The 27,500-nt window shown below is 32.6% G+C and overlaps 3 protein-coding genes across 5 annotated transcripts in view; 2 read left to right on the top strand and 1 right to left on the bottom strand.

The window, feature by feature from the left end:
* Positions 1-5,347: 5,347 nt before the first annotated feature.
* On the bottom strand, positions 5,348-12,090 carry LOC113112291 (ras-related protein Rab-11B). The gene is made up of 5 exons (XM_026277725.1): positions 11,899-12,090; positions 8,998-9,193; positions 7,300-7,493; positions 6,430-6,510; positions 5,348-5,617 (listed from the first exon to the last, which is right to left on the bottom strand). Exons 1-5 carry the CDS (start codon positions 11,936-11,938, stop codon positions 5,472-5,474), a joined length of 657 nt encoding a protein of 218 aa, XP_026133510.1. The 5' UTR covers positions 11,939-12,090; the 3' UTR covers positions 5,348-5,471.
* Positions 12,091-18,888: 6,798 nt separating this feature from the next.
* Positions 18,889-20,657, top strand: LOC113112340 (cortexin-1-like). Of its 2 annotated transcripts, XR_003293419.1 has the most exons (3): positions 18,889-19,035; positions 19,697-19,860; positions 19,951-20,657. XR_003293419.1 is itself a non-coding variant. In XM_026277812.1 (2 exons), exon 2 carries the CDS (start codon positions 20,195-20,197, stop codon positions 20,441-20,443), a length of 249 nt encoding a protein of 82 aa, XP_026133597.1. In that variant the 5' UTR covers positions 19,633-19,860; positions 19,951-20,194; the 3' UTR covers positions 20,444-20,657. The 2 variants fall into 2 exon arrangements, 1 of the variants encoding a protein (XP_026133597.1); XM_026277812.1 differs by lacking the exon at positions 18,889-19,035 and having other exon boundaries at positions 19,633-19,860.
* A 5,332-nt stretch (positions 20,658-25,989) lies between these two features.
* The window catches only part of LOC113112126 (ceramide synthase 2-like), a 371,308-nt gene continuing 369,797 nt past the window's right edge, over positions 25,990-27,500 (top strand). Inside the window, exons 1-2 of one of the 2 annotated variants that reach the window (XM_026277590.1) lie at positions 25,990-26,304; positions 27,255-27,439. In XM_026277590.1, the coding sequence (XP_026133375.1) occupies positions 27,270-27,439 (170 nt within the window). In that variant the 5' untranslated portion in view covers positions 25,990-26,304; positions 27,255-27,269. The other variant, XM_026277581.1, reaches the window with a different exon arrangement.

Raw genomic sequence — 27,500 nt, 5'->3', positions numbered from 1 at the left:
AAAAAAAAAATCCTAAGCATTATTAAAATAAGATGCATTTACTTAAAAACGTAATATTAAGATTTTTTGAGAACATATATCTTTATTATACTTTATTGGCAAATTGTTTTTCTTCTTCTTCTTCTTCCTATTTAAAATAATTGTATTAAATATATTATTTTACAATCCATATTTCATTCATAGAAAAATTTCCTATGTATTTTTTCTTCTAAAAACATGTTTTATTCATAGTCATCTTTCATCTACGTAATTGTATGGATATCTATTATGATAGTATTTATACTTAAGTATAATTTTTTTACTTTATTCGCAAATAGCCTTTTATTTCTTTTATTTTTTTTTATTATTATTGCTAAAATCTTTTAATAAAAAACATGATTCATATAATTTTATAATGTATATATATAATTTATTCTTACATGTTTTACTTTATCGTTTTTTTTATATCTTATTTTAAGCAATTATTATTTTAAATATTATTATTAAATATTATGTTTATTTTAAAAATAAAATGCATGCATTTTTTATAAATGAATATAGTTTGATAATTATAATTGATCATTTATTATAGGTTTTTGTAAACTAAGCCTGGAATACACTACACTGTTTTTGAAGGATTTCAAACATGCTTTATGTTTTTAGAACACATTGTTTCAATGTGTCACTCGTCTCCTAGCAACAAGGCACATGTTTCTGTGTGAGTTTGTTGTGTTCAGATCAACTTCAAAGTCTTGTTGTGTGTTAGTGATCCTCAGTCACTATTTACAAAATCATTAAGTGTAAAAAAAAAAAAAAATCTGTTCAGATTTGAAAAGTCTTGTAGTGTATTCCAGCCTTTATTCTATAAGTTTTTAATATTATCAGTATCATTGCCAATGAAGTATAAAAAATACTAATGAAGTATAATAAATACTAATATTCCGCATCTCAAATAAATGCATCTGATTTGAATCATGTTTAGGCAATATAACTGAAAACCATATATGCACAGAGCGCTGTCTAGAGTCATTATTTCTATAATGATATAATCTGACAGATTTTGTGAGCGATAGAGAGTGACTGTTTTGTGATTAAAACACTGAACTGTGACAGAGACAGAGAGCTTTTACAACCTTGTCATTCAGCTTTTTTAACCTTTTTATTCCATTTCAAGGAATGTTGTTTTCTTTTAAAATAATGTTATATTTATTATCATCTTATATCTATTTTATTTTATATTTAATTTTGTTAAGGCTAATTTCAGATGTGTTGAATATCATGATATATACAACATTTCAATATGCATATGTATATAATCAATCTCTTGAGGGAATGTTTTGGTTCATTACAGCATCTAAAAATTAAATTAAATTAAAAATTAAAATTTAATTTATTCATTTAGCAGACACTTTTATCCAAAGCGACTAACAGTGCATTCAGGCTATACATTTTTTATATATAAGATAAAAAAAAATCTGATTCATCCTTAATTTTGTATAATCAACACAGAAAAAAAATCACATTTACAATAATGGAAAATGGATTTAAAAATTGGACATCATTTTATGATTTTATTTATATGTATTAAATTCTAGAGGCGATACTTAAAAAATTGTTACTGTCCATTTTAAGTGCATTAATGTAAAGTTTTTATTGATCTGCATCCTCTCTTTATTCTACAGTTTGGATTTTACAGAATGAAATGGAATATTCAATATTAAAATTTCAGCAATGAAATCCTCAATATTATCCAAATCAATCCTATTTTTTATGTTTCATGGTGCGAGTCTTTGTAGTATAATGTACAGTATGTTTTAAAGCGTAATAATAATAATATGTGTGAAGTAACGAGTTTTATTTTGTGGCCTGCATGTTGTTCAGGACGCTTGGTTTAGCTCTTCAGACATCTAGTGTTTATGAGTATGTGATGTACAGTCTGCCCTCAATAACTAAAGTGTGTGTAAGCGAGTGTTTGACTGTACTGTATATATCTTTGGTTATTGGTTTGAGGAAAGTCTGTGCTGTACTTGAGGCTTTGTCATTTCTGCAGCTCTTTTCTGCATGTGAACCCAAGTAATGTGCGTCTCGAACACTGAACATCCATGGCCTGTGTGTTTGTACAGATCATTAGCTGGTTATGATGATGTAAACATAAAAACAAACCATACCAATAAAGCCTATATGGAAACTACACTTTTCTTTTCACTCTGGGATTCTGCATTTCAATATGATTTACTGTGCATTGTGTGAATCTGTTTCCTCTCAGGTCTAAAGCCATGTCTGGTGTATTGTGGGTAAAAACAAATGACATGCAAAGAGTGTCGGCCACGTTTATGGCTGAATAATTTGCATGGTATTATACACATCATTACAGACATCATGTTTTAAAAACAGCATTCGATTTTACACGCTTCTAGTAAAACCTAGTGAAACCAGCTGCTGATGAAACATCCCAGAAATATCAGCAAAATCTCAGTCAATAATCAGTTATATTTAAATGTTTTTTAAAGAGACTCTTCTGCTCACCAATGCTGCATTTATTTCATTAGAAATGCAGTAAAATCAGCAATATTGTGTAAAATTATTACAATTTAAAATATCTGTTTTCTGTGTGAATCTGTGTTAAACTGTAATTTATTTCTGTGATGCTCCGCTGTATTTTCAGCATCATTCCTCCAGTCTTCAGTGTCACATGATCTTCAGAAATCATGAAAATATGATGATTTGCTGCTCAAGAAACATTTCAGATTTTTTATTAATGTTGAAAACCAATATTTGTGGAAACTGATAAAAAAAAATGTTACAAGTTCAAAAGAACAGGATTTATTTGAAACAGAAATCTTTCGAGTGTTGGTCAGAATTATAGTATTAAAATATAAATTACAATATTTTCATACGTATTAAAAAAAAAAAAAACCAAAACACAAAATGTATTAATATTGCTGTCAGATAAATTTTATTCCATTAATTTTGCTTTTTTTTAATGTTTATTAATATATACATATTGTACTTCTATTACTAGTAAGAAACATATAATGTATTTTACCTATAATGACTGTTTCTTACTAGTAAAAGAAATACAATATGTATTTTATTATATTTATATATTGTTTTCAGATTACAGAATTTCCATTCATTTCTGTGTTAATTGTGTTTTATGTTAATTAATTTTTCTTTTTATAATTTGAGTAATTTCTATTATTATTATCATTGTCAGGGCAGTATGAAAACTACTTTTTTATTGCACCCACAATGCAATGTTCTGTCCATGATGCAGGAGAAAGGTGAAGCTATAGGTTATTATTCACAATCTAAGCATCATTTTATTTTCAATTTGAAAATGTTTATAATTGCAAATAGTTTTGTTTGTGTGTGTGTGTGTGTGTGTGTGTGTGTGTGTGGGTGTGTGTGTGTGTGTGTGTGTGTGTGTGTGTGTATTCACAGCGAAGCTCCAGACCAGCATTCATGAGACTTCAGACACTGAGGTGTGTGTGACAATAATGGATCTACACACATATATATAATTTATATATATATATATATATAAACAATCCCAATGCATTTCAAATCAAATTAATAGTGCTGTAACAAGTGAGCTGTTGTGTAGTACCCAGTTGTTTTCCTGATCTGTTAGTCATACACTATAGTTTCCACATGAGTGTATTTGTTATTTGATACCACAGATGTGTTTGGGAAGGCGGGACTTCCTGTCTGCTGCATATATGACTTCCTCCTCCGTAGTGTAAGACAGACAGGAATAGAAAGCTGTGATATCAGACTGTTATCAACTGTACTGTCTGTCTAGTAGCTGTGATTTCACAACTGTGCTGTAAAGTATTAAGGTCAGTCTCAAGAAAACGTGGTTATAAAATATTTTTAACCAAAAAAATACAAATAAAACATGCATCACTGCATTACTGCAATTGGAATTTGAGGTGAATTCATGAAAATGTCATAAAGATTCTGCAGAAATGAATGTCAAAATCAAAGCTGATGCAAAAAGATTACTTATTACTTTACTTATATATATATACTTTTTTTCATAATTAGATTTTGTTGGAAACTGTCATAAAATGAGTGCATAAAAATATTAAGATTAATGCAACAACAAAAATATTTTGCTTTTCAGAGTATTTCATAATAGACTAAATGTCAGAGTTTTGCACTGACACGGTTCGAGATGTGTTTTTCTTTCTTGTGTCTGTCTTGTTTCAGCACATGGCCTTGTTTTCCTTGTCCATGTGCTTCCTTAGCCCCTCCTTTTTGTTTCCTCTTTACCGCAACCTCTTGTTAGCCTAGTTGTCTAATTGTGCTCACCTGTCCCTCATGTATTTTCCTCCCTATTTATAGTGCTATTTATATGGTCCGTGGTCATTCTCACCCCCCTCTGTCTTGGTCTCAATCTCAATATGTGTTTGTGTCTCCCTGTCTGGTTTGTCTTGTACCATTGTCTAGTTCTTGTTTTGCTCCTAATTTGTTTGTTCTTTTTGTGTTTATTTGTAATATTGTTTTTTCTAGTCTTGATTCTTGGTTTTGTTTGATTTATTCTTTAAGTTGGTTAAATTGGTAGTTTTCTTATTTTGTTACTTAACCTTATATTGGTTTGTATTTTTCCTTGTCTTGAGTTTAACTTGTGTTTTTGTGGAGCTTTGTCCTGTCTAGTCTTGTGTTCGAGTTCCTGACCCGTCGCTATGTGTCCTGCCCTGGTTCTACCTGCCTGGCATTTGGTCTGTCTTAGGGGCGGTGGTCAACAAGTTCCTGAGCTCTGCTCTATGTGTGGTCTTCTCTATCAGCCTGGTGTTGCTGTTGCCGGAGTATTCTGCCAGTTGTTTCCTGAAGCCTTCCCAGTGGCATTCCCTAGCTGTTCCTGTTCATAGTGTTCCTGTTGTGGGATCTTGTGCACTTCACCACCCTCTTATATCAGTCTTTTGTCAATAAACCCTTTTTTATCTCACTGCAATTGGGTCCTAATTCCTAGATCCATGACACTAAAAAGTAATATTTATGACATTTTCATGAATTTTGCTCTTAATATCACTGTAATAAAACAATATTAATTAGTTAATATTGTTTTACAACAATGAAAAAATATGTAATTTTGCATTACAGTGATACAAAGTTGAGTGAAATTCCTTTTCAATTAAATATGATAGTATTCAAATTATTCATTACAATTTAAAAAAAATTTTGGAGTGAAATGACCTGCACATGATCTTGAGATTCAGCTGATGGTAGCAGAGGATGTCTGAAGAAAAAAAAATGTCTAGGTAACGTTGTTTTTCTCCCTGTTTCTGTATATTTGGTTGCATTGTTAAACCTGATTTAAATTTTTCAGTCACAGTCTTGCAGGCAATAAACCAGAGCTCAGTCAGATACTGTAAAAGTTTACTCGTGGCAGTATTTTAGAGCACAAGCTATCAAAAAGAAAAAATATATTACACAAATAAAAGTGAGAACATTAGTGGCGTGACAGCTGAGGGCTGGGGTCATGGTTACAGGTTTTGGCAGCACTGCAGTTTGATGCCCTTCTGTCCGTCTGTTGTCGGCGGGACACTGATGTCCACTACGTTGTTTCCTGGCGACTCGTCATGAGCCGATCGGTCAGCGATTTGCTTCTGTGATACAATGCGATAAATTTCTACAGATGCAGGAGAAACGGAGAGAGAAAGAGTCAGAGAACGAATGCAGATTATTACAGATAAAACAGAGAGTTCATTGAATAAGCATCGCTCTGTCGCTGTGGAACAGCTTGATGTAAACTGCTAAACTGTTGATTGTTATGATTATTATGAACCCATTAATGGCTTTTTTTGTACCACCGGAAACTTTTTTTTTAAATTAATATATTTTCTTTTTTTTACATTTTAGTTTAAGTAGAATATGCTATATATATATATATATATATATTTTTTTTTTTTTTTTTTTTTTTTTTTTTTCACTTTTTCACAAAAAAAGCATATGCAATATATATACTTTTTTATTTTTCACAAAGATTTTTTGCTTTAACAATGAGAAAATTACAGGGAAAAAAGTACAATCTTTAAACAGGATTCAGGATATATAAACAGGATATATATATATATTTTAGTTTTAATAGTTTTAGTTTTAATGATATTAACCCTTCTCTCTGTGTATGACGTTCAATGAATGTAATATTTGTCCCTCCAGGTTTTATAATTGTGAAATGCATCAAAATGAACTGAAAATACACAGAATTTTAGATTTGATGCTGCATTACATCTAGTAGAGAATGATTATGAAATCGCTTCAATGTAAGTGTGAATATTTCCACCCCAATCTGAAACATCTCTCTGAAATCCCCATAATTCCTTGCAGGCGATCACAGTTTACCAGATGGCAGATGCTGCACTTGTTCAGATCCACTGTAGCTGTCAGGTGAATCATGTTGGCTGGTTTAGTGCTAAAGTGAGGAAGCGTTTGGGTCTGTACCTGTCAGGATGTTCTTGAAGGCCTCCTCCACGTTAGTCGAGTCCAGAGCGGACGTCTCGATGAATGACAGGTTATTTTTCTCTGGAAGCAAACAGAAGGTGTTTAACATCATCTGCTCTTAACTCTTTCCTCGCCATTGATGAGTTTTTACAGCTTTTCGTGTATTCACTGTTATACACTCAGGTGCACTATTACTACAGATCTTTTGATCGAGTACAAAACCTCCTGAACAAAAACATGTGATTTGCTCTGAAGGGTTTCGATTCTGAGCTGTCCACAAACAAACCTCACTGAGGTTTGACTAATGCAATTACCAGAATCTTTCATATGCAACAGATATTTTTTAACTTTAAACAATTGCAGTCCATAATCCATAATAACACTTCCTCCAGTGAAAAAGTGCATCTGCTGTTGTCTCTCACATATTTGTTTAGATCTGTTTAAACGCTGCTTGATCTGTGCAGATTTCTCTCCTGATTCAGACTAGACGCACTTTTTCACTGGAGTTAGTGTTATTATGGATTATAGACTCTATGTGTTTGAGTTAAAATCATCTTAATGCTGGATTTGTTTCAGGTTTTGTCTTCTCCAGATGTTCACTGATGGACTGGAGTGCTGTGGATTATTGGGATGTTTTTATCAGACTCTCATTCTGACGGCACCCATTCACTGCAGAGCATCCACTGATGACACACTGATGCAATGCTACATTTCCACAAATCTGATGAAGACACAAACTCATCCTGATCTTGGTGAGGACACTTTAGTTACTTTTCTATTGAACTATTCCTTTAGTGGATGTAATTCTCCACAGCTTTGCATCACGCCTACATAAATCAGAGAAGAAAAGCAGCATCAGTTTGGCTGTACCTGCGAAAGCGCGCGCCTCGTCGGTGGGAACGGCTCTCAGGTGCCGCAGGTCGCTCTTATTCCCCACCAGCATGATGACGATGTTGTTGTCGGCGTGATCTCGCAGTTCTTTCAGCCAGCGCTCCACGTTCTCATAGGTCAGATGTTTGGCGATGTCGTACACGAGCAGCGCACCGACCGCGCCACGATAATACCTGCAGACCTCCGAAAACCATAACCACAGTCTGAGCCAAAATACCAAACATCACTTCTCTATTGCTCACAGTTTTAGTTCAGTTTTATTTATTCCATTTAGTTTAGGTGTTGTTTTTCATTTAATATTTATATTTTAAAAAAATAACAAATATTTTTAAAATAGTTTTACTTTTGCTAAATAAATTTTACCTTATTTTTTATTTAATCAATTTTAGCAATGTTGCCTACTAATTTATATTTAATTTTTTTTTTTTATTGTTTTACTTTTAGTTAGCAGTAATTACCATGCTCTCGCTATCACTAATTAAGAGTTCAGATTTAGTTTTTATTTAATTTATTTAGTTAATACATTTTATTTCTCATTTAGCAATGTTGCATTAGAAACTTATTTCAGGTGGTTGTCAAAGCAAAATTACATTTTTTTGTCCATGTAATATTTATATTTTAACAAATTAACAAAAAAGTCTTTAATAGATTTATTTTGCAATAATATCCCTGCTTTCACAATTACTATTGCACAGTTTAAGCTTTAGTTTGACTTTTTATGTAATATAGTTAGTAAATAAATAAATATTTTATTTTATTAAAGCAATGCTGACTTGCCAAATTATTTAAATTAGTTGTAGACAACGTAACTTATTTTAATTTGGTTTTAGTTTTATTTCAATACATTTAATATTTTTTTTATTTAGTTAATAATTTTAGTTTAGTTTCATCTAATATTTATATTTTAACAAATTAGCAAAAATTATTATTGCTCATAGTTAGAGGTTTTTATCACATCGCAAACACTATTAAAAAATACAATGGCTGAAAGATTAAAATAAAATACAAAATATAAAAATAAAACAGTTTAATGGCTGAGGTGAAGGATGTAAATGTCATTTTTGGACACTTATCAACAGCCACAAATGCAAATGATTTTTTATTGTGGTGTATTTATTACATTTAACTTATATATATATATATATATATATATATATATATATATATATATATATATGTATATGTGTGTGTGTATTATAACTTAAAATGTATATATTCTTTATATTTTCTTGCATAAGTTATTAAGATAAACTAGAACCAAGGTTAGTTAGCTATTATAGTGCACTAAACCTAAAACCATAAAAACTAATTACTTGAAACAAAATCAACTTTAACAGAAATATAATAAAATACAAAAAAATCTTTATTATATTTCAGCTACATTTTAATCAGCAACATGTTTAATTTTAATTTAGTTTAACTTGGTTTACAAAAACAATAAAACCTAAAAATTGCACTAAAAATAAATACTAAGTTGAAATGACAAACAAAATTACATTACTTTTTTTACATATTCAAATATTTTTGAACAATTCTATTTCAGCATATGAATAAAAACTATAGTAGTGCATCAATGATACTGTAATAGCACTGGGTAGTTATCTTTGGAGTACTGTGTTAATAACACAATGCTGTATTACAGTACAGATGGTGGTATTGACGCATGACTGTACTCACGCAGAAGTGATGGCCCTGTACCGCTCCTGTCCAGCCGTATCCCAGATCTGAGCTTTTATGGTCTTGCCGTCCACCTGGATGCTCCTGGTGGCGAACTCCACTCCGATCGTGCTCTTGCTCTCCAGATTAAACTCATTCCTTGTGAAGCGTGACAGCAGGTTACTCTTCCCCACGCCCGAATCTCCGATGAGAACAACTGAGAGCAGCATGCATTTAATTACATTTTGTAAATATCAAGGGTGCATTAAATTGATCAAAAGTGACAGTGAAGAACAGATTTGTATTTCGAATAAACGCAGTTCTTTTAAACTTTCTATTCATCTGTGAATCCTAAAAAATAAAATGCATCAGTTTCCACAAAAATATTGTGCAGCACAATTGTGTTCAATGTTTCTTGAGCAGTAAATCATCATATTATCATGATTTCTGAAGATCATGTGACACTGAAGACTGGAGGAATGATGCTGAAAATACAGCGGTGCATTACAGGAATAAATTATATTTTAACAGATATTCACATTGAAAACAGCTGTTTGGAATTGTAATAATATTTCACAATTTTACTGTTTTTATTGTAGTTTTGATTAAATGCATGCAGCTTTTGTGAGCAGAAGAGACTTATTTCTAAAAACCAAATCTTGTGAATAGTAGAGCGCATAGACATACGGAAAACGGTAAATATTCATGGTGTCAAGCCAATAATTGATTACATCTACCTGACACAATAATTAAAGATTTAAGCCACTTAAATATGAGGAACAGAGATAAAATATTAAAGGAAAACAGGTAAATAATCACTGATTTTTCTCAAGAAGAGAAATAGAGAAATAGAGAATCACACTGTTTATTTAACTCCTATAATAATGGCTGTTCACTTTTATTTCTGTATATAAATAATAAGTATAATGCAATATTACACTAGTAAGAACATATCAGTGGTTGCATCACTCCTTCTCTCTTTCTTGGTTTTGAAGGCCCATTACTCAAGATCTGATTCCCGTATAAGATCTGAAATATAAATAGTTTTATGGACTACTTGTAATGTCCATTTTTGGAGTTCTTCCCCCCCAGTGGCCTTCCACTATCATCATGTCTCAGACAGTGACTCTAGAACATCTCATGTTGTGTTTCAGGAAGAAAAAAGAAGGTCAGGAAGTTTTCGTTTTCCTTTAAAGCTGTGAAAGCGTTTGCGTTGACTTCCTTCAGCTCAGGCTGATATCCTCTCGTACTCTTAGGAAGACAAGTCGAACTTTGATCCTCACATTTTGCTGATTTGGTGAAAGTGGGATGTCACAGAAATCCAGCGTCAGACTTTGATCAGGTGTCGTGATTCAATCAGTAACACATCAGCTGCAGGACTGATCTTCAGCATGTGGCTTCGTTATTATCACGCGTGCTTTTTCTAAAATTTGCCCTGATCCTACCCAGCTAACAGAAATATGTTCTATGAACATTTTTTTTCTCAGTTTCTTAGATTAAGAACATGTCTTCATGTTTATGTGAATGTTACAGAAACATTGAGGATTTTCTTTTTAATGTTCTCTCAACGTTTAAAACACCCATTTCTTATATCTAAAGAACGTTTTTCCTTAGTCATGAGAACGTTTGAAGAACATTTCATTGTAATATTTTGAAAACATTCCGAGAATGTTACATCTGAGAATGTTACATCTGAATGTTCTCTGGACACTTAAAACACCCGTTTTTGTATTTTAAAAGTGTTTTTCTTAGTTATGTGAATGTTAGAGGAACATTACATTCAACTGTTTTGAAAAATTATAAAAGGTTATTTCTGGATGTTGAAACCTTCAAAACTTATTATTTACGTATTACTTATTATCTCATACTATCTCATTTAATTGTATTATTTTGAAAATATCATGAAAATGTTACATTTGAATGTTCTCTCAACGTTTAAAACACCCATTTATAAATATCTAAAGAACGTTATTTCTTAGTTATGAGAAAGTCAGAGGAACATTTCATTGTAACATTTTGAAAAAATTCTGAAAATGTTACATTTGAATGTTCTTTCCACGTTTAAAACACTTTTTTATACTTAATGTGGTTTTTTTTTATTATAATTATTATTATTATCAGTTATGTGAAAGTCAGAGGAACATTTCATTTTGAAACCCTTCGGGAAATTGTATTCCTGAATGTTTTGAAATAATCAAAACGACCAGTTTAATGTATTAAGAACGTTTCTTCTTGGTTGTACGAACGTTAGAGTAACATTCCATTCTTTCACCTTGAAACGTTCTATTGTTATTACCAAAAATGTTACTGAACATTAAACCTGAGAACATACTAATAACATCATAAGGACGTTCCGAAAACAATGTTCTTAGAACGTTTCCTCTCAACATTATGAGAATGTATCTCATATGAATAATGTCAGGGACGTTCCATTGACAGAATTTTAAGCACTGGCCTATTTGTTCCAACACTGACATGATATTTCAACACGTCAGGGAAAGTTATGGGAATGTTTTAGCAGTTATAATCACTAGAAAGCATTAGATCGCAGTGCAAAATGACCCCCCTGCTGTTTTTATCTTAATGAGAGCATGCACTCAAGAGAGGGCTGCATCTCATTTCAGGCTCATATATATTTAACGCATGCTAATTCTCCATCATCCAGGCCCTGGTTCTGTCTATCCCGAGTGAAAGCATCCAGCCATCGCACACAGATGTTTCACTGATCGATGGATGTGCATCGATGCCTCTGCGGGAGGTTCTGTCTCAAAGCCTGTGAATTATGCTATGATTTTAGACGGGTGCCGCGGCGAAAGATGTTTCCTGATACAACAGGCTATTCAATTGCATGTCAGATCTGGAACAATGGATGGATTATGAATGATTACTCCTCTGCTCTGTTTGAAGGAATGCAGAATTTACCTTTGAACAAAAAATCGTATTCATCATCCCTGTTGGCCATTGTCAAGAAGCCTCTCCGTCCTGCAGTCCGTCCAGAGAGAGGGAAATCCGATGATGATGTATTAATAACTGAATAACTGAAATGAATATTAAAGACACACAATGCTCCAGTGCCTCCGCCGCTGCCGCTGCCGCTGTCACGCCGCAGGAAGAGCGATCTGCTCGGTCTGGATTAGGGGCGGAGTCCCGCAGCTCAGGTCTGGAGCTCCGCGGCCGCTAGAGGGCGCTAGAAACACCGGGATATTACCGCAGTTGTGTGTGTGTGTGCGTGTGTGTGTGTGTGTGTGTGTGTGTGTGTGTGTGTGTGTTTCTTTTGGGATCTTTTCCCCAGACGTTTAGTCTTAAAAAAATATGAAAATACATCAGAATTTTACAATATAAATATTAAAATATTTATTATTATTACAATAAACATACATATTTCAGTTTATTCAGTTTTTTAGAGATTAAAACCACCCCTCATTTCCAACCGCAATTTAATAAAGTTTTTCCCCCTTTCATAAGGTAACAAAAGTGTCAGAAAGAAGCTTGGGATGAAATATTAAGGTAAATATTATTTGAGAAGTGCATTATTATTGTGTGTCCATTCCAGCTAAATAGTTTTGACAGATTACTCAAGAAGTTTGAAAATATTTTAACTGGGTGAGAATCAGTCTTAGTGTAGAAATGTTTTTTATTCAGCAGAATATTATTCCAAGAATGTTCAAATGTAATTTTCTTTACAGAATACTATTAATTTTTTTTTTTTTTTTTTTTGAGACATGGTTGGAATTACATTATTAGTAGACAAATAAAGAAACACTTTATTTATTTATTTATTTATTTCAGTAATCAATTATTTTATTTATTTTAATGTATTCTATTTTATTTATGCATTTTTATATTTTTAAAAAATCATTTTTTAAGTAATTTTTATTTTATTTTTATTTTTTATTTTTTTCAATTAATAATGTTGTTTATTCGTTTTATTGTATTTGATTTGTATTTATTTTGCATACAACAGAAAGGCGCTTTTGTCTGTGATCATGAAACTTTCTCCCACTCTGTTTTCCATATGAAGAGTCTCTGAAAGGCTTATTGGGAGAACCTATGGACTCAAATGAGCAAACTAAAAGATAATGGGGAACATCAGGAAGCTCAGAGAGGAAGCCAAGCGCTGGAGGAATCAGAGGCCTGGAGGAAATATGTGAGCTGACCTTCCATGACCCCACCGTGCAGACAGGAAGTGAGGTGTAACTGCTGAATAAGCTTCCCAGCAGTGTGAAGCGGACACATGGTAAGTGATTTGGGTTTTTGGAGTTTGTTTTTCAACTTTTACCTAGCACTAGAAAGCTGCAATGCATGCATGAACTTATCCAAAGAGTTTTAGCAGGGAAAATTCACATTATTAAGCAGCTTAGCAAAATACTTGCATTGCATGTGTTTGCCAGATGGTGATGCATTTTGTAGAAACACTGTGCATCATTTGAGTCACTTTCTAAAAGCATTGAGTGTGAAGACATCTGAGGCTCGGAGGAAGATTATGGGATGGCTGTGAGAGACGGTTGTCGAGGTGAGTGAGTCACATCACTTCCCTTGGTAACATGCAAATGAGGGCTGGATTTAGATTCCGTCACATGACTCTATGCAAAACAACAACAACAGAGTTTCTCTCTCAACAAAAGAAATAACTGAAGTGTGTGTCCTTTACAGAAAACTGTCAAATTGCATGAAAAATCACAAATGAGATTGTTTCGCTTTGATTAACCCTTTAAAACCTACTGTATCAAACAATGCCTCTAATGAGCAACATGAGGAAAACTGCTGTTAAACCTGTTTCACACTCAATGTAGTCCTTCTGTCTTTGATTGATCCTTCAGAGTATTTTAGTCAAAGCACTTTCACTAGATTGCATTGCATTATATGTTTGGATCTTTTAAATATCATCTTACTAAGACATATTACTGGAGATATAGAGTGACGACTGATATTTATATTATTTTATGTGAGTATTGCTATACTGTTATAAAGATCTGATTGATTTTCAAGCATTACAAGCAGAATTCCATCACTTTTTGTGCAAATGAATATCAGCATCTGCAGCAAATTGCATATTTACATATTTTTTCCTCCATATTTCTCACTGTATCAGATTATACGAGCCATGAAAGCCTGATATAAACATAAAACATAAAATACAAATGCAAACTTTTTTATTTTCTTTTTTTTTATTTTACTTAAAAAAAAATTACTTAATCTTTTTAAAAGTTTCAATAAACTCTTTCATTTAAAAAAATCATTGTATTATTATCAATTATTGATTATCAGTCGTATTATTATTAAAGCTTTACAGGGTTAAATTGCAATTTTTGTGTAAGTCTCAGAAAAGGAGCCCAACAGTTTCATACAGAAAGTGATAAAGCATCTAACACAGGTGTGTTTCTCCTGACAGACACTAGAGGGTGTAGTGCGCATGTCAGCTACTCAAGTGTGAAGCTGCAAGTTTTACACTAATTCTGTTGCATTTGCTTTTCACTTAAAAAGTCCTAGTCAGAATGATTCTGAAAGTTTTATTATTATTAAGCAAATTTTTTATTTTTTTTGCTGAGGAAAATTTTTTTTCGTTGAATGACCCTTGTATATCCTGAAACCCAGCTGACAAAAATATGTTCTAAGGATGTTTTGTTTAAATTCTCATAAAGTTATGAAAACATAAATTCTGAAAGTTCTGTGAAGGTTCGAAAAGTCCTTTATAAAACTTTATAATAGGATTGTTAAGGAAACATTATGAGAATGTTACTTTTGAATTTTCTCTGAACATTCTAAAACAAACAGTTACATAAAAAAAAAACTGTAACATTTCAGAATAAAGCGTTCTATGAACTATATATAAATGTATGTTGTGCTAAAGCATTGTTAAAGCCAAGATAGCTTTAAAAGGCACATTGTATTAATGATTTTGGAAGAACATGTTGTTCATAAGCTTTGCAGACCTGTCTGAAAACACTCTGTTTGATGAGAACATCATATGTGCAGAGTGCTTTAATATTAAGATTTGCTTCTGATTTAATTTTTCATGTAAGGAATGATTCTTTAAAAGGGTTTATTAAGACACATATGTTGGACAATTCCTAATAGAGATGCTCAGAGCAGATCTTAACTTTGGCAAACATTTATTTAATATTATACTTTATTAAAAATTTTCATTTATTTAATTTTCTAATTGAATTTTATTGTTTGAATTTTTAAAATGAAATATATGAGAAAATGTGCTAAAATTTCTTAATTAATTTCTTAATTTCATTAAAAACGTTCATTCTTATTCATTGTTCATAAAAGTTTTATTGCAACAAATGGCAAGAAAATAAGAAAAAAAATATATATATAATGCATTCACTAATTGAAAAATTCCAATGGAACAAAATGAAATACAGATAGAAACCTATGTAACAAATTTATGTTATAAAAACATTGTGGAAACATTGTTTTGAAATGTTTCTGAAATGTTGAAATGTCCATTTTTATTTTTATTTAAAGAATTTATAAAAAATTCCTAAAACATTCAACGAGTTCAAATAACATCATAAGGACTTTGAGAATTTACAGGTATTATATATCAAGATCATTCCATAACTATTACTTCCAGAACGTTTTGTCAGAACATTTATATAACTTTGTGAGAACATTCTATGTTGGACGGGAAGGAATCTTTAAAATATATCAAAAATAGTCTCTCATAGTTTTGCTTCTTGGCTAAATGCACCTTGTTTGTAAAAGTCTTGAAGAACAGGATTGCATTGCAAGATATTTCAGTCCCTCCATTCGTCACATGACCAGTGTGTTTGCTCAGGTGTGTGAAGATGTTAAACAAGAGTGTGAAAATGTTTTCCTGGTTCACACTGCTGGGCTTCGGGTCTCACAGGCTTTAACCCAGAAGCAGGTCACAGACAAGGACAAGGAATATACTCTGAAATCAAGCTGAACCGAGACTGGTGTTTCTTCATTGCATGTGCATTCATTCTGTATTGTGATGTTTATAATGTTCCTTTAATAGCCCAGTGCTCAGAATCTCTCTGTATTAGATCCTGATGCTTAAGAGAGTTAAGAGAGTTTTCTTCTTAAGTGTGTCTATGTGAATCACAGGCAACATTTTACTTCAGCTCAGTTTTGGAACTGAAATGCTCACGCTGCAGATATAAGTTTACTGTACACTTCAATTCCAACTGAAAATACATTTATAGTATTATATATTCATGTTGTTAAATGCATTTTGTTTTAAGGGCTTCTAATCAAATGATGTTAATATTTTTGGTTACTTCCCAGTATATTTCCTAGGTTATTATTGTTAAATAAAACTTAAACCAATAAAAAAAGTAAAAAATAAAAATAAAATAAAAACATTATTTGAAATAAAATAATATTTCAAAAAATATATGTCAGACAACATTAAACTTGAAAAACTAAAATAACTAAAAAAAATATATAGATATAGATATAGATATAGATAGATATAGATATACATGTTTTAAAATAGAATAATAAAAATTACAAAATCACAAAACAAAATTACAAAAAAATTAAAATAAAAATGAAAGCTGAAAATATATATAATTCAAGATATTAACAAAAACTATATTTTATATATTATACAAATAATGGTTTTATAAATAACACTGTCCTGATCAAAATCTAATCACATCTGCTAAATCTGTCCAATCTTTTCACTGCTAGATTTATTTAACACAGTTAGACATTCATTCTGTATTTACTCTTTATTTATCTGAGCTATGATTTGAATTAATAATGATAATCTTGCAGACAGACACCCACTGAACATCATGTATTTATTATGTATACCTTCACTTCACTGTCTGTCTTCTAATGGTCTTTAACTGTGGCAGATATTGATACTGTGATAATGAGCTGCATTTATATTGTGCTGTCACAGCGTGTGTGTTATAGAGGATAGACACAAACTTCCATTAAAACATTATTCTATCCATATCAAATGATAGTTTTGACATGTTAACTAAGGTTCATCGTTGTTCTCAATGGTAGCTGTATTCAAAACCTTTAAATAAAACAGTTTTATAATATGCATGATGAGATGTTAAAATCTTTGTAATTGTAAATAAAACAAAGCATGTTTTACAAGACGATATTTCTTTTGTTCTACTTTGCCAATTAAAGGGACAGTTCACCTAAAAATGAAAATCATTGACTTTGTTGCAAACCTGTGTGAGTTTCTTTCTTCTTCTGCTGAACATAAGAGAAGATACTTTGAAGAATGTTGGTGATCAAACAGTCGCTGGAAGCCATTGACTTCCATAGTATGGAAAAAATACTATCTATCGTATAGATCTGAGACAGAATTTTCATTTTTGTGTGAATAATTCCTTTAATTCAAAGGGTTATTTGCCATTTCTTAGTAAATCCTACACCATTTATTAGTGTGTGAGCATAGATGCATGTCATTAGGGATAGTTTGTTCTGTGACGGAAGGAAGTTTCTCTTCCAGAACAACACATTATGTTGTGAAGCAGTTTCTGCTGTGTCTGACAGGATGTTCTCATCATCTCTGGAACATGTTGACCATGATTCCTCATTAGATGATCCGTGTCAGCATATTCAGTGAGTGAGTATGATAAAAAATACCCCACAGCTAATGCAGCTTCCCAGCAAACATGGAACAGTCTCAGAACTTTTACAACATTCTAAAAACCGAAACATTCTTAAACACATTTAACATACGTGTAACGTTGTGAAATCAAAAATCTGGCAACGTCCTTATGATGTCATTTGTACTTTGAATGTTCTACTGTGTTTGAGTTAAAAATCTAAGCGTGTGTTCTTCTGAAGAAACAAAGTCACCTACTTCTTGGATGCCCTGGGGGTAAGCAGATAAACATCAAACTATCGCTTTAACGGAAAAAGTATAAGTATAAGGAAAAGTACAGCAGTAACTGATATTATGGTGGGCGGTAGTGACAGGAAATGAGACCTGAAACAATCAGATGACAAATGTGTCTTAACAATGGATGATGATGTGCTGACACACTCAAGGAAGAAAATCACACGTGAAGTTTCTCCAATGTTCAAGAAACAGTTCACTCAAAAAATGAACATTCCATCACTAATAGCAGTGAATGGGTAGGGCTGTGGTTGATATATATAATCTACGACAATATTTTAATTGCCGTTTAAACGATATGTGACCCTGGATCCCAAAACCAAAAAAAAAAAAAAAAAAAAGGAAAAATTTTTTTTATTGATATTCTATATCCTACATGATTCTATATCACTGCCTACACAGCCTAATTTTTGAATAAGTAAAAAAAAAAAAAAAAATTCTGAACAACCTTAAAACAGCAATATGATAGTATATGATGATGATGTGTGAAATGCAATGCAAAATAGCATATCTGACAGCAGTAAAGATCGGGGCAAGTTGTCACACGTTTTATGCATATATTTCAATACAAATCCTTATTAGCTGAATATAAGAGTTACATATTCTGTATGAAACATTACATTTTTTATAATAGTTTTATTTGCTTTTATAGCAAATATAACATTTAATTACATTTTAAATGCATGCAGTATTGTACACAGATACCTGTTCTAAACATGATTTTTCCCTTTTAGAGACACATTTAGTGCACATTTCAGACATAGGCCTTTAACCCCAAATCTTTGTCAGTAAACACAAGGTTTCTATTGTGACAGCTTGCCTCATATTGAGACAACATGCAGCATCTCCCCTAAAGAGTACCTGAAAACCACTTGACTAAAAGTACAGGTACCTTCAGTGACAATTACTCAGAATATCCAAAAATATACTAATTACATTTACTCAAAAACTTTACACCCCTGCTCTCCTGCGATATGACAGTGTAGATGTTCAAAGGGGTTTTCTGGTAAGTGTCTTTACAGAAGTCTTTTTTTAAACATTAACCCTACATTGAAAGTACTCACTTGAGTAAAAGTGTGACAACTAGCCCCGGTTACACGAGTGCGTGTCCCCGAGGACCGCTCCATCGCGCGCGCGTGCGTTAGGGATGAACGCGAGAGCGCGCATAGAGCTAGCAGACCAGCACACGCTCCGGATCGTCAACACGGGTATGTTATGTTTTCAGTTTTTTTTTTTTATTATTAGTTTTTAATTACATTTGAAAGCTCTCAATATTCAATAATCATGAAAACCGCTCGCGTAATTTGTCCGTAAATATATGAGGAATATAATAGCCTTGATTTGCTGATTTTATAGTTGTCAAATGTTCTTTAAACAGAAAAGAAGACTTCTAGCACTTGTTGGCACCTGTAGCCTAATGCATTAGAGATTGCATTAAAAACATCTAGTCAGGTAACATAACATTTCAGATTAAATGTATAATACCAGTTATATACATAAATATAATGTAATATTTTACTCCCTCTGTAAGGAGGTGTACTGGATATGTACTAATATGACAACACAATATGATAATTAGGCAGTTTATATGACTGTACATCCGTTGGTTGCTGTTTATTGTTAACAAGCTATATATATTTTTAATCCAGAGTTGCTCCAGTCGACCACACAGACAGCAAGCAGTGATTTATCTATAGTTTGGGAATGGATCGATCGGCTCTGATATTGATCTGTGTCTATTTCTGCACTCGCAGGATTTCCTTCTGCAGCTAGAACAACCTTCACAGCCGCTTTTTCTGATCGTTTACATTTATGATGATGGAATGAAAGTTATTAACCCTTTAGGTAACTGTGCCGTCTTTGGGACAGGAATCAGCTGTCAGCACACGAATCCCATCCAGAGGAAGTCAGAGCCTGTATTTACTGGGAAAACCATCCCAGCTGTGGACCAGGTCTTGAGCGGTTTACGGTTATACAGCCTGTGCACTTTAATATTCCTCACGGATCTGGTCTCTTCATGACCTGCTGAAGAGGTGACCTGGTTTATTTCTCTGTTATGTGGCCGTTATTGATTCACAATGTTCATGATCGACCCAGATTTTCGTCTTTCTCTTTATTCACAGAGCCGGCTTTCCTCTGTCTGAGCTTTCAGTAATTATCTCGGACACGTGAAAATGAAGCTGCGTGGGCGATCAGTGTGTCACGGCATGTTTTCTCTCCATGTACCCTGTCAGGAAGTGTCTCCATTTAATATCATTGCCATGTAAAAGAAACAATTGAGATTTTAAAGCAAAGTCATTCTTTCCCATGGGATCCTCTCTTCCTCAGAAACTGGACTTGCTTCATCTCTGAACTGAAAGGCCTCTGATGGAGTACGAGCTGCAGTCTCTGGGCCCTGTCTCGGGCCCCGGGGCCACGGAGGGGCTTCTGCTGGCTTCGGACACAGAGCAGATCACGGCTCTGTGTTTCGTGGGGCTCCTGCTGCTGTTTTTGGTGTTCCTGCTGGTGCGCTGTTTCCGGATTCTCCTGGACCCCTACAGCAGCATGCCGTCCTCATCCTGGTCTGATCATAAAGACGGTTTGGAGAGGGGACAGTTTGAGTACGCACTCGTCTAGATGAACAATTACAAACTGTCTGTTTGTTATAATATATATAACTATGAACAATATAATATTTTGTACTTTAATATAATATTTTTCATTATTTTTGTAACATTTCCACCCCAAAATGTTGAATTCTGGAATGGACAAAATAATATTTTAATTAAACTTTTAAATATCTAATCTAATCTAATCTAATATATATCAAGCTAACATGTCAAGAACACACACACACACACACACACACACACACACACACACACACACACACACACACACACACACATATATATATATATATATATATATATATATATATATATATATATATTTATTTATTTATTTTTTATTACATTTATTTAATGAAAATTAAATACATTTAATAAAAAAATATTGTATTATCATTTTTAATTTTAGTATAATATATATATATATCCTAATGAATGCAAAAAAAAAGAGGTTTAATTTTAGAAATTTGCTTAATGGACTAAAAAATTTTTTCCTTTAGATTTTTGGAATGAAAATATGACCCAGACTTGTTCTGGTGCCATAAATCTACTGGTGCCAAAGCAATATCCCTGAGATTTTAGTCAACAAAATGAGTTAAACTCAGTTGCAGCATTTGTTTTAAAATGTAAATTTCTACTTCAGGTAATTATGTGAATGAATCATGCATCTGTATTCATTTCCCACAGAAACGTTTGCTAATTTGATTAGTATTGTGACAGACTTTTACAAACTTCCTTATTTCTTATTGTGACTGCATTTCTAATGTTTTTGCTGTGCATGTGAGTTGGTTGGATGGTATTTATTAATATTTCTTATAAATTTTTTGCATTATGTTTTGTAATGCATTTGTCCACTTTTGTCTTTGATAACTGGAGCAGATGTGCCTTGATATATTTCTGTGTCAGAAACTCAGTTGGTTTGGGATAAGCAGCAGCGTTTTATCATCTAGAGAGGGCAAAACTGTGTACAAACACTAATGTTTCTTACTGGTTTTGATTGGACAGCCCACATGCCGCACAAAGTCCCTCAACATTACCAGTCTGTTAATCTGCATTTATTAATTTGTCAAAAAACAACAGCATATCTAAAGCTGATATCTCCAAGTAACACTGTCCCAGCTGATAGAGAACGTTCTGACAAGGTTCTCTCAACGTTATGAACAAACGTTCTTCCAGTAACATTAATAGAATGTCTTGACTAATGTTCTCAAAACATTAGCACAAAAATTTTATTTATACATTGTTCATGAAATGTCAAAAAAGCTTTAGCTGGATGACATTGTTTAAATGTTACAATGTTTCAGAATGTTTGCGAATATTCAAAAGTAACGTTCCCACAGTGTTTGCCAAATAATAGAATGGAATGTTCCATTAACATTCATATAACCCAGAAAAGAACGAACAAAATATCACAAATTATGTTTACCATAATGGGAACGTTAGTAAAACATTAGTGATTTAGCAGCTAAATTTAGCTTATAAAAACACTAGGATGATTGTTTTGAAATGTTTCTGAAACGTTCAACATTTCTCGCAACATTCTACTAACTTTATCATCATTCAAAATGTTATTTGAACATTTATTTTATATTTTCTAATATTGCTCAGTTTTCTAGTGATTTTAAAGTTATATAAAGGTTACAAAAACTTTTTTTCTCTCTTTTTTTACATTCTAACTTTATTTTCACTCAAACTATAATGTTATTTGAATGCTTATTTTAATATTTTAAAAACATTAAAAAGGTTCTTAAAGTGTTTTAAACAACAGTCCACGTTATTGTTGCACAGAATATAACATTATTTGAACCTTTTTAAAACAATGAAATGACTAGATTTCATGTCTTCTCCTCGTGTCTTAATCAGGAAACAAGCTGTCAGAAAGGGTGAAAGGTCAGGCTCGGTTTACTGCAGCAGTAAATGTGCCGCAGTGCTTGTGTTCAGCCTATGATTAAGAGACACATCATGTATTGATTGTTGAATTGATTATGGTATGCTGGTATCGACAGCAGCGCTGGGCTGGAAGACTGTCAGCTGCAGAAACCTCTTCAAATGCTTATGATAGCCTGCTAAATATGAAATATTCAGTGCTTCATTTTTGCAATCTTGCAAAGAAACTAATGCCACATATAGTGTTGAATTAGAAAATTTGTATTTAATGTTTTGTATTTAACGTTTCATTATCCGCATCACCCTAAGAGCTTTGCAACTTCTAGCTGAGAAGCACAATGGAAACTTTGTGCAAAATATGCATCAATAGGTGTGAGATCCATCAAAATATAAATAAATATATAAAATACTGACTGATCCAAGGAACGCAGGCAATTCTGAACCAAGTCCTTGCCTCAGGCGCCATCTACTGGTAAAACTGAGTATGACAGCTGAATGATTGAATGAGTGCAGTGCTAAAGGTGCAGGGACTACATGTATGTAACATATTTGCACTCACTACAGTAAGATTGTAATTGTTTGTATTACATTGTAGAAAATACTAGAGAAATTATGTTTTCGAACTAAAACGTTTGGGAAAAATCATTCATACAAACACCATTTGGTGATACTTTATGGAACTAACTTTTTATTCTAAGGAAGAAAAAAAAAAAAAAAAAAATATATATATATATATATATATATATATATAAATTGTACTCCTTAGTACAGTATGGTAAACTAAAATATTTCTATTGAAATATGTTAGTCATGTATTTATGCATTTGCACATTCATAGTTCTGAATTTGCTGTTTAATACATTTAAAGTATATTAAGTTTATTATCAAACACACTATGTTTGTAAACTTTACATTTTTCTTTTTAAAATTGTACTGTATTAGAACCATAGTCATGATAGTGTCTCTTTTTAAGAACACTTAAGTGGTCTTTTATTTCATTCATATTGTATTATTTGCAAGTTTATTTTTTTTTATATACTTTTAAGATTTGAAACACACTAGTGTGTATTTAATACAATTAAGCACACGTCTTTTTCATATAGATTGCAGTATGGTTTATGGGCTGTTGTGTTGAATATTACATTTTTTAATTCATACACAGCAGAGTATTATTTACTCTTCACCATAAAAGTGATTTGTTGCTTATTCTTAAAACCAACAACTTTGTGGGTGTCATCTTAAATCATTCATTTGTATTAATACATAAACAGACATTTTTGTGACTTGATAAATTTTGAATTTTGAGAATTATATGCTTCTTAACTTTTAGAAAAAAGGTACAAAAGCTGTCATTGGGGCGGTACCTTTTTGTACCTTTTAGGTACCAGTTTGGACAGTTTAAGTTCAAAGGTGTGCCTTTTGAAAAGGTTCTTCCCCAGTGACAGCTTTTGTACCTTTTTATCTGAGGTGGACTGTTTTGTCATTTTTCTTTTTAATTTCCGATTTAAGGTTACAGAAAAACATTTGTTTCTAAAACATTGAAACGTCCAGTTTTCTTGTCGTGATTCTAAAGTTATTTAAAGGCTATAAAAACGTTTTACTAACCTTATTTCCCACCCATAATATAACATCATTTGAGTGTTTATTTTAATTAAAACATTCCAGTGTTTCGTTGTCGTGTCACTGAATGTTAGAATGTTCTTTCAAGGTTCCAAAAATGTTTCACAGTGTTCGTCAGGTAGAAATAACTTCAAGTGTGTTTTGAGAATGTTGAAATCTGAATGTGTCATGAGAACATTCCATAAACGTGCCTTTAAGAACATTTTGTCCTAACATTCATATAACTTTAAAAAAAAAAACGTTGGCTGGGTTATTGCAGTGCTGGGGAAAACCCACTCAAAACCAAAGCAGTGAAATGATTTAAAAAGTGCATTTCTTAGGTGTGTTAATGATCAGGGCAGGTGTCATGCGTGGAATGCTGCATGAAAACGACTCTAACCCTGACACTTGCCTGGGTTAAACGAGTGTCTTCCGTCATGCGAAGCATGTGTGGCATGTGATCAGTGGGGAAAGTGTGATTGCATCGATGGACTGTCTGCATCTTATCACACACACATCATGTGAACCTCCTTGATTATCTGAGACTAATACTTTCTACTGCACGTGTCACGTCCAGCTATGTGAGCATACAGTACGGGTTTATATTGCACAATAGAACTAGAACATGTGAAGGAATTGAACTTAACTCCACATATTGATGCAATGATGATTTATTAGGGCTGAATTTAACCAGAGGGGACATCTGTTAGATCAAAACTAGGGCATTGGATCTAAGAGACAGACACTGCAACAGAAGACTCTATAATTATCTTTTCTGTTTGTCTTTACTTTAGAGCACGTTACTGTATGTTAACATTTATACCATGGTATTTACAAGCTACTTGTATATATATATTGTCCAAAGACATAGCCTAATAACACCACAGTCTTTTTATTGTTGGTTTATGCTGTTGACTGTCCAAAAACATGCCTATACCACAGTTTTTAAAAATAAAATAAAAAGTGTATTTTTTTATGCTGATGACTGTTATGCTGTCCACACGTGTTCAAATGCTAAGATATTAGCATGTTTCCGGACATGATGTATCAAACACTGTTGTATTAGCATGTTTGGGACATAAAAAAAAACCCTGTGATTTTTTATTTTTAGATCTTGTTTATCTTTTCTAATAGCTTGTATCATGTCCAAAACATTCTAAGACCATGTTTTTTTGTTAGATTTGTCTGGTTCGTGCTGTCTGTTTTAATATGCCATACGAAGAAAAAAAAACATGCAAATGCCACAGTTTTGGATTATTGTTAGATTTGTCTTGTTATTGTTAATGCATGTAAATCCAGTTTTAGGTTATATTTGTCTTGTTCATGCAAATTTAGTGTCCAAAACATGCTAAAATCACAATTTGTTATGTTTATGTTGATTGTTATAAAATCTTGTCTGTTCTTTGCTGCAGCACTGTAGCCTACTTTCATGGTAAACTCATCAAATCAGTTTATAGAGAATGGAAACAGAATATTAACAGGTAGATTTGCTTATTTTCTTATAGAATTTATATAAGAATTATGTATATTTGTATACCGATATTGAAAACAGTTGAGGGAAAGTTTTGTCCGATTTGCAAACGATCCGGTTCCTTTGAATGAATCGGTTGAAATGAATCTCAAATTGAGCTCCTCAGCAACGAACTCGTTAGATCTTTTTCAGATTATGAATTTATTATAAATAATCTTATTTATTGATACTGGGTTACGTTAGCTGACAATATGAACAAGCTGTATGATGAGACAAAGACTATTTAGTTGATGTGAATCCCGTATGTATTTTTTCTTTTGTTTGATATCAATCAACCACAATGAGATTAAAGAAACAATGTTTTTTTTTATGTCATAGCGACAAACCTAATTCCAATCAAACACTAAACCGACACCATTTCTACCTATTATCAACGCACGTTTGTGTAAGCTGAAACTCATAATTGAATCAGCCGTCAAAGAGCAGTTCAAAGGAACCGAATCATTTAAACGACTCGAACCTCTCCTGGACCAATAGGCGTCTCGACACACCCACAGACACACACCAGTCTTTCATAAGGAGCGGACGATCTCACTTTTATCACCAACCTCTCTATTTATTTTTCACATTCTTCTGAAGGGTTCGTTTCTTCCGTTGTATTTTAATTAGATATTTTAATACTAAATACATTAACGCAACACGGCCCAGGACGAGTCTACAAGGGAATTTCGCTTGAAATTTATTTTAATATTTTTCAGTGTCGTGTTTTTTTTTTGTTGTTTTTTTTTCACGGACTTTAAAAATCCTGAATCCAAATTTCCGTGGACGTTCATTTGCGTAAAATCCGCTGATCAGAACGTCACGCATCATCATCATCATCAGCAGCAGCAGCAGCGGGAGTAAATAAGCAGATATTTCCTTGTAGGATTTATTGATTTGTAATGCATGGTGTTATGAATGTGCCTCGTGACTCTAAGCGTGCTGAAGATTGTTGATCTCTCGGAAATCAAGAAGGTCTCATTGTTTCAGCAGATATCAGCAGTTACCTGTCGCTCAGGTGAGTTTCGGGCAGGTGTGTCAGATTTATCTGATGGATATGATGACCTTTCTCATGGTACATCAGATAGAGCTGTTTGTGTCTTTAACATGATCTCATTCTATAACAGAGGTTTTCAATCTGGGGTCTGTCAAAAGTTAATGTGTGCTCTTAAAATATTATTAAAATACTCTTTTTACATTCACAGTACACAAAGTTTAATATTAATATTAATAATCAGTTTTTAGAACCGTTTTTGCTTTCTAAAGTTTTCTTAATATTTTTATATTTTATTATTATTTTCTAAATATTTTTCTGAAGTACAGATCTTTGTTTAAAAAATATTTAAAAAATTATTATTCTTAAATTAATTAAAAAATGTAAACTTTTTCTACCCTGAGAATATTTTTTAACCCTGACTTATATTATATAATATTCTATAATATATATTTTTTTGTGCAATAATTTAACATTTTCCACACACAGTAATGCATTTAAATACACAGCTGCCTTTGTATTTATGAAGGGGGTCTCTTATTAGTATTTAAGGGTCTTCTGTACTATTTGATATTTAAAATATTGTAGACTTTACAAGCCAAGATTTATATACTAATAAATATAGTAATTCTGATATTTCAAAAGATTAAAGCCTGAAAATACTCCCCAATCTCTGTAAAATTATGTATATGTATATAATCCTTATCCAGTAATCCTGAATGTTTGGAAAGGTCGTGGAAAAGACACGGAAATCCGTTGGTCAGAACTAAAGTGTGTGAACAGTATGTGGTCCTTAAACATGGTAATTGTTTATTATTTTTGCCCCAGTGTCTCGTCTGAAGGATGGAGCAGCTCAGTCAGTGGCTCTGGAAGCAGGAATACTGGCTTCCTCCGGGAATCAGCTGGGAGGATATGGAGAAGATGGATGGCTCTCAGCGTCCTGTCCCGCGGGATCTGCTCCTGGCTCTTCCTCTGGCTCTGGGATTCATCATGCTTCGTTTCGCTTTTGAGAGGTGACTGATGACTTTATCAAGTCCTGAGGGCTTTACATGTCATTCAGCCAGGTTTGAACTA

Source organism: Carassius auratus, chromosome 2, assembly GCF_003368295.1.
Source record: "Carassius auratus strain Wakin chromosome 2, ASM336829v1, whole genome shotgun sequence".
In the NCBI taxonomy this organism is placed as follows: domain Eukaryota; kingdom Metazoa; phylum Chordata; class Actinopteri; order Cypriniformes; family Cyprinidae; genus Carassius; species Carassius auratus.
This window is presented reverse-complemented; position numbering and strand designations above follow the sequence as displayed.

What these genes read in the sequence shown, in the direction of transcription:
- LOC113112291 (XM_026277725.1), bottom strand. Translation starts at nt 11,938, where the DNA reads ATGGCCAACAGGGATGATGAATACGATTTTTTGTTCAAAG. An exon ending in ATACGATTTTTTGTTCAAAG is followed by an intron (nt 9,194 to 11,898) that starts GTAAATTCTGCA and finishes TGCTGCTCTCAG; the next exon opens with TTGTTCTCATCGGAGATTCG. An exon ending in CTTCAAGAACATCCTGACAG is followed by an intron (nt 5,618 to 6,429) that starts GTACAGACCCAA and finishes CTGCATCTGTAG; the next exon opens with AAATTTATCGCATTGTATCA.
- LOC113112340 (XM_026277812.1), top strand. Translation starts at nt 20,195, where the DNA reads ATGGAGTACGAGCTGCAGTCTCTGGGCCCTGTCTCGGGCCCCGGGGCC.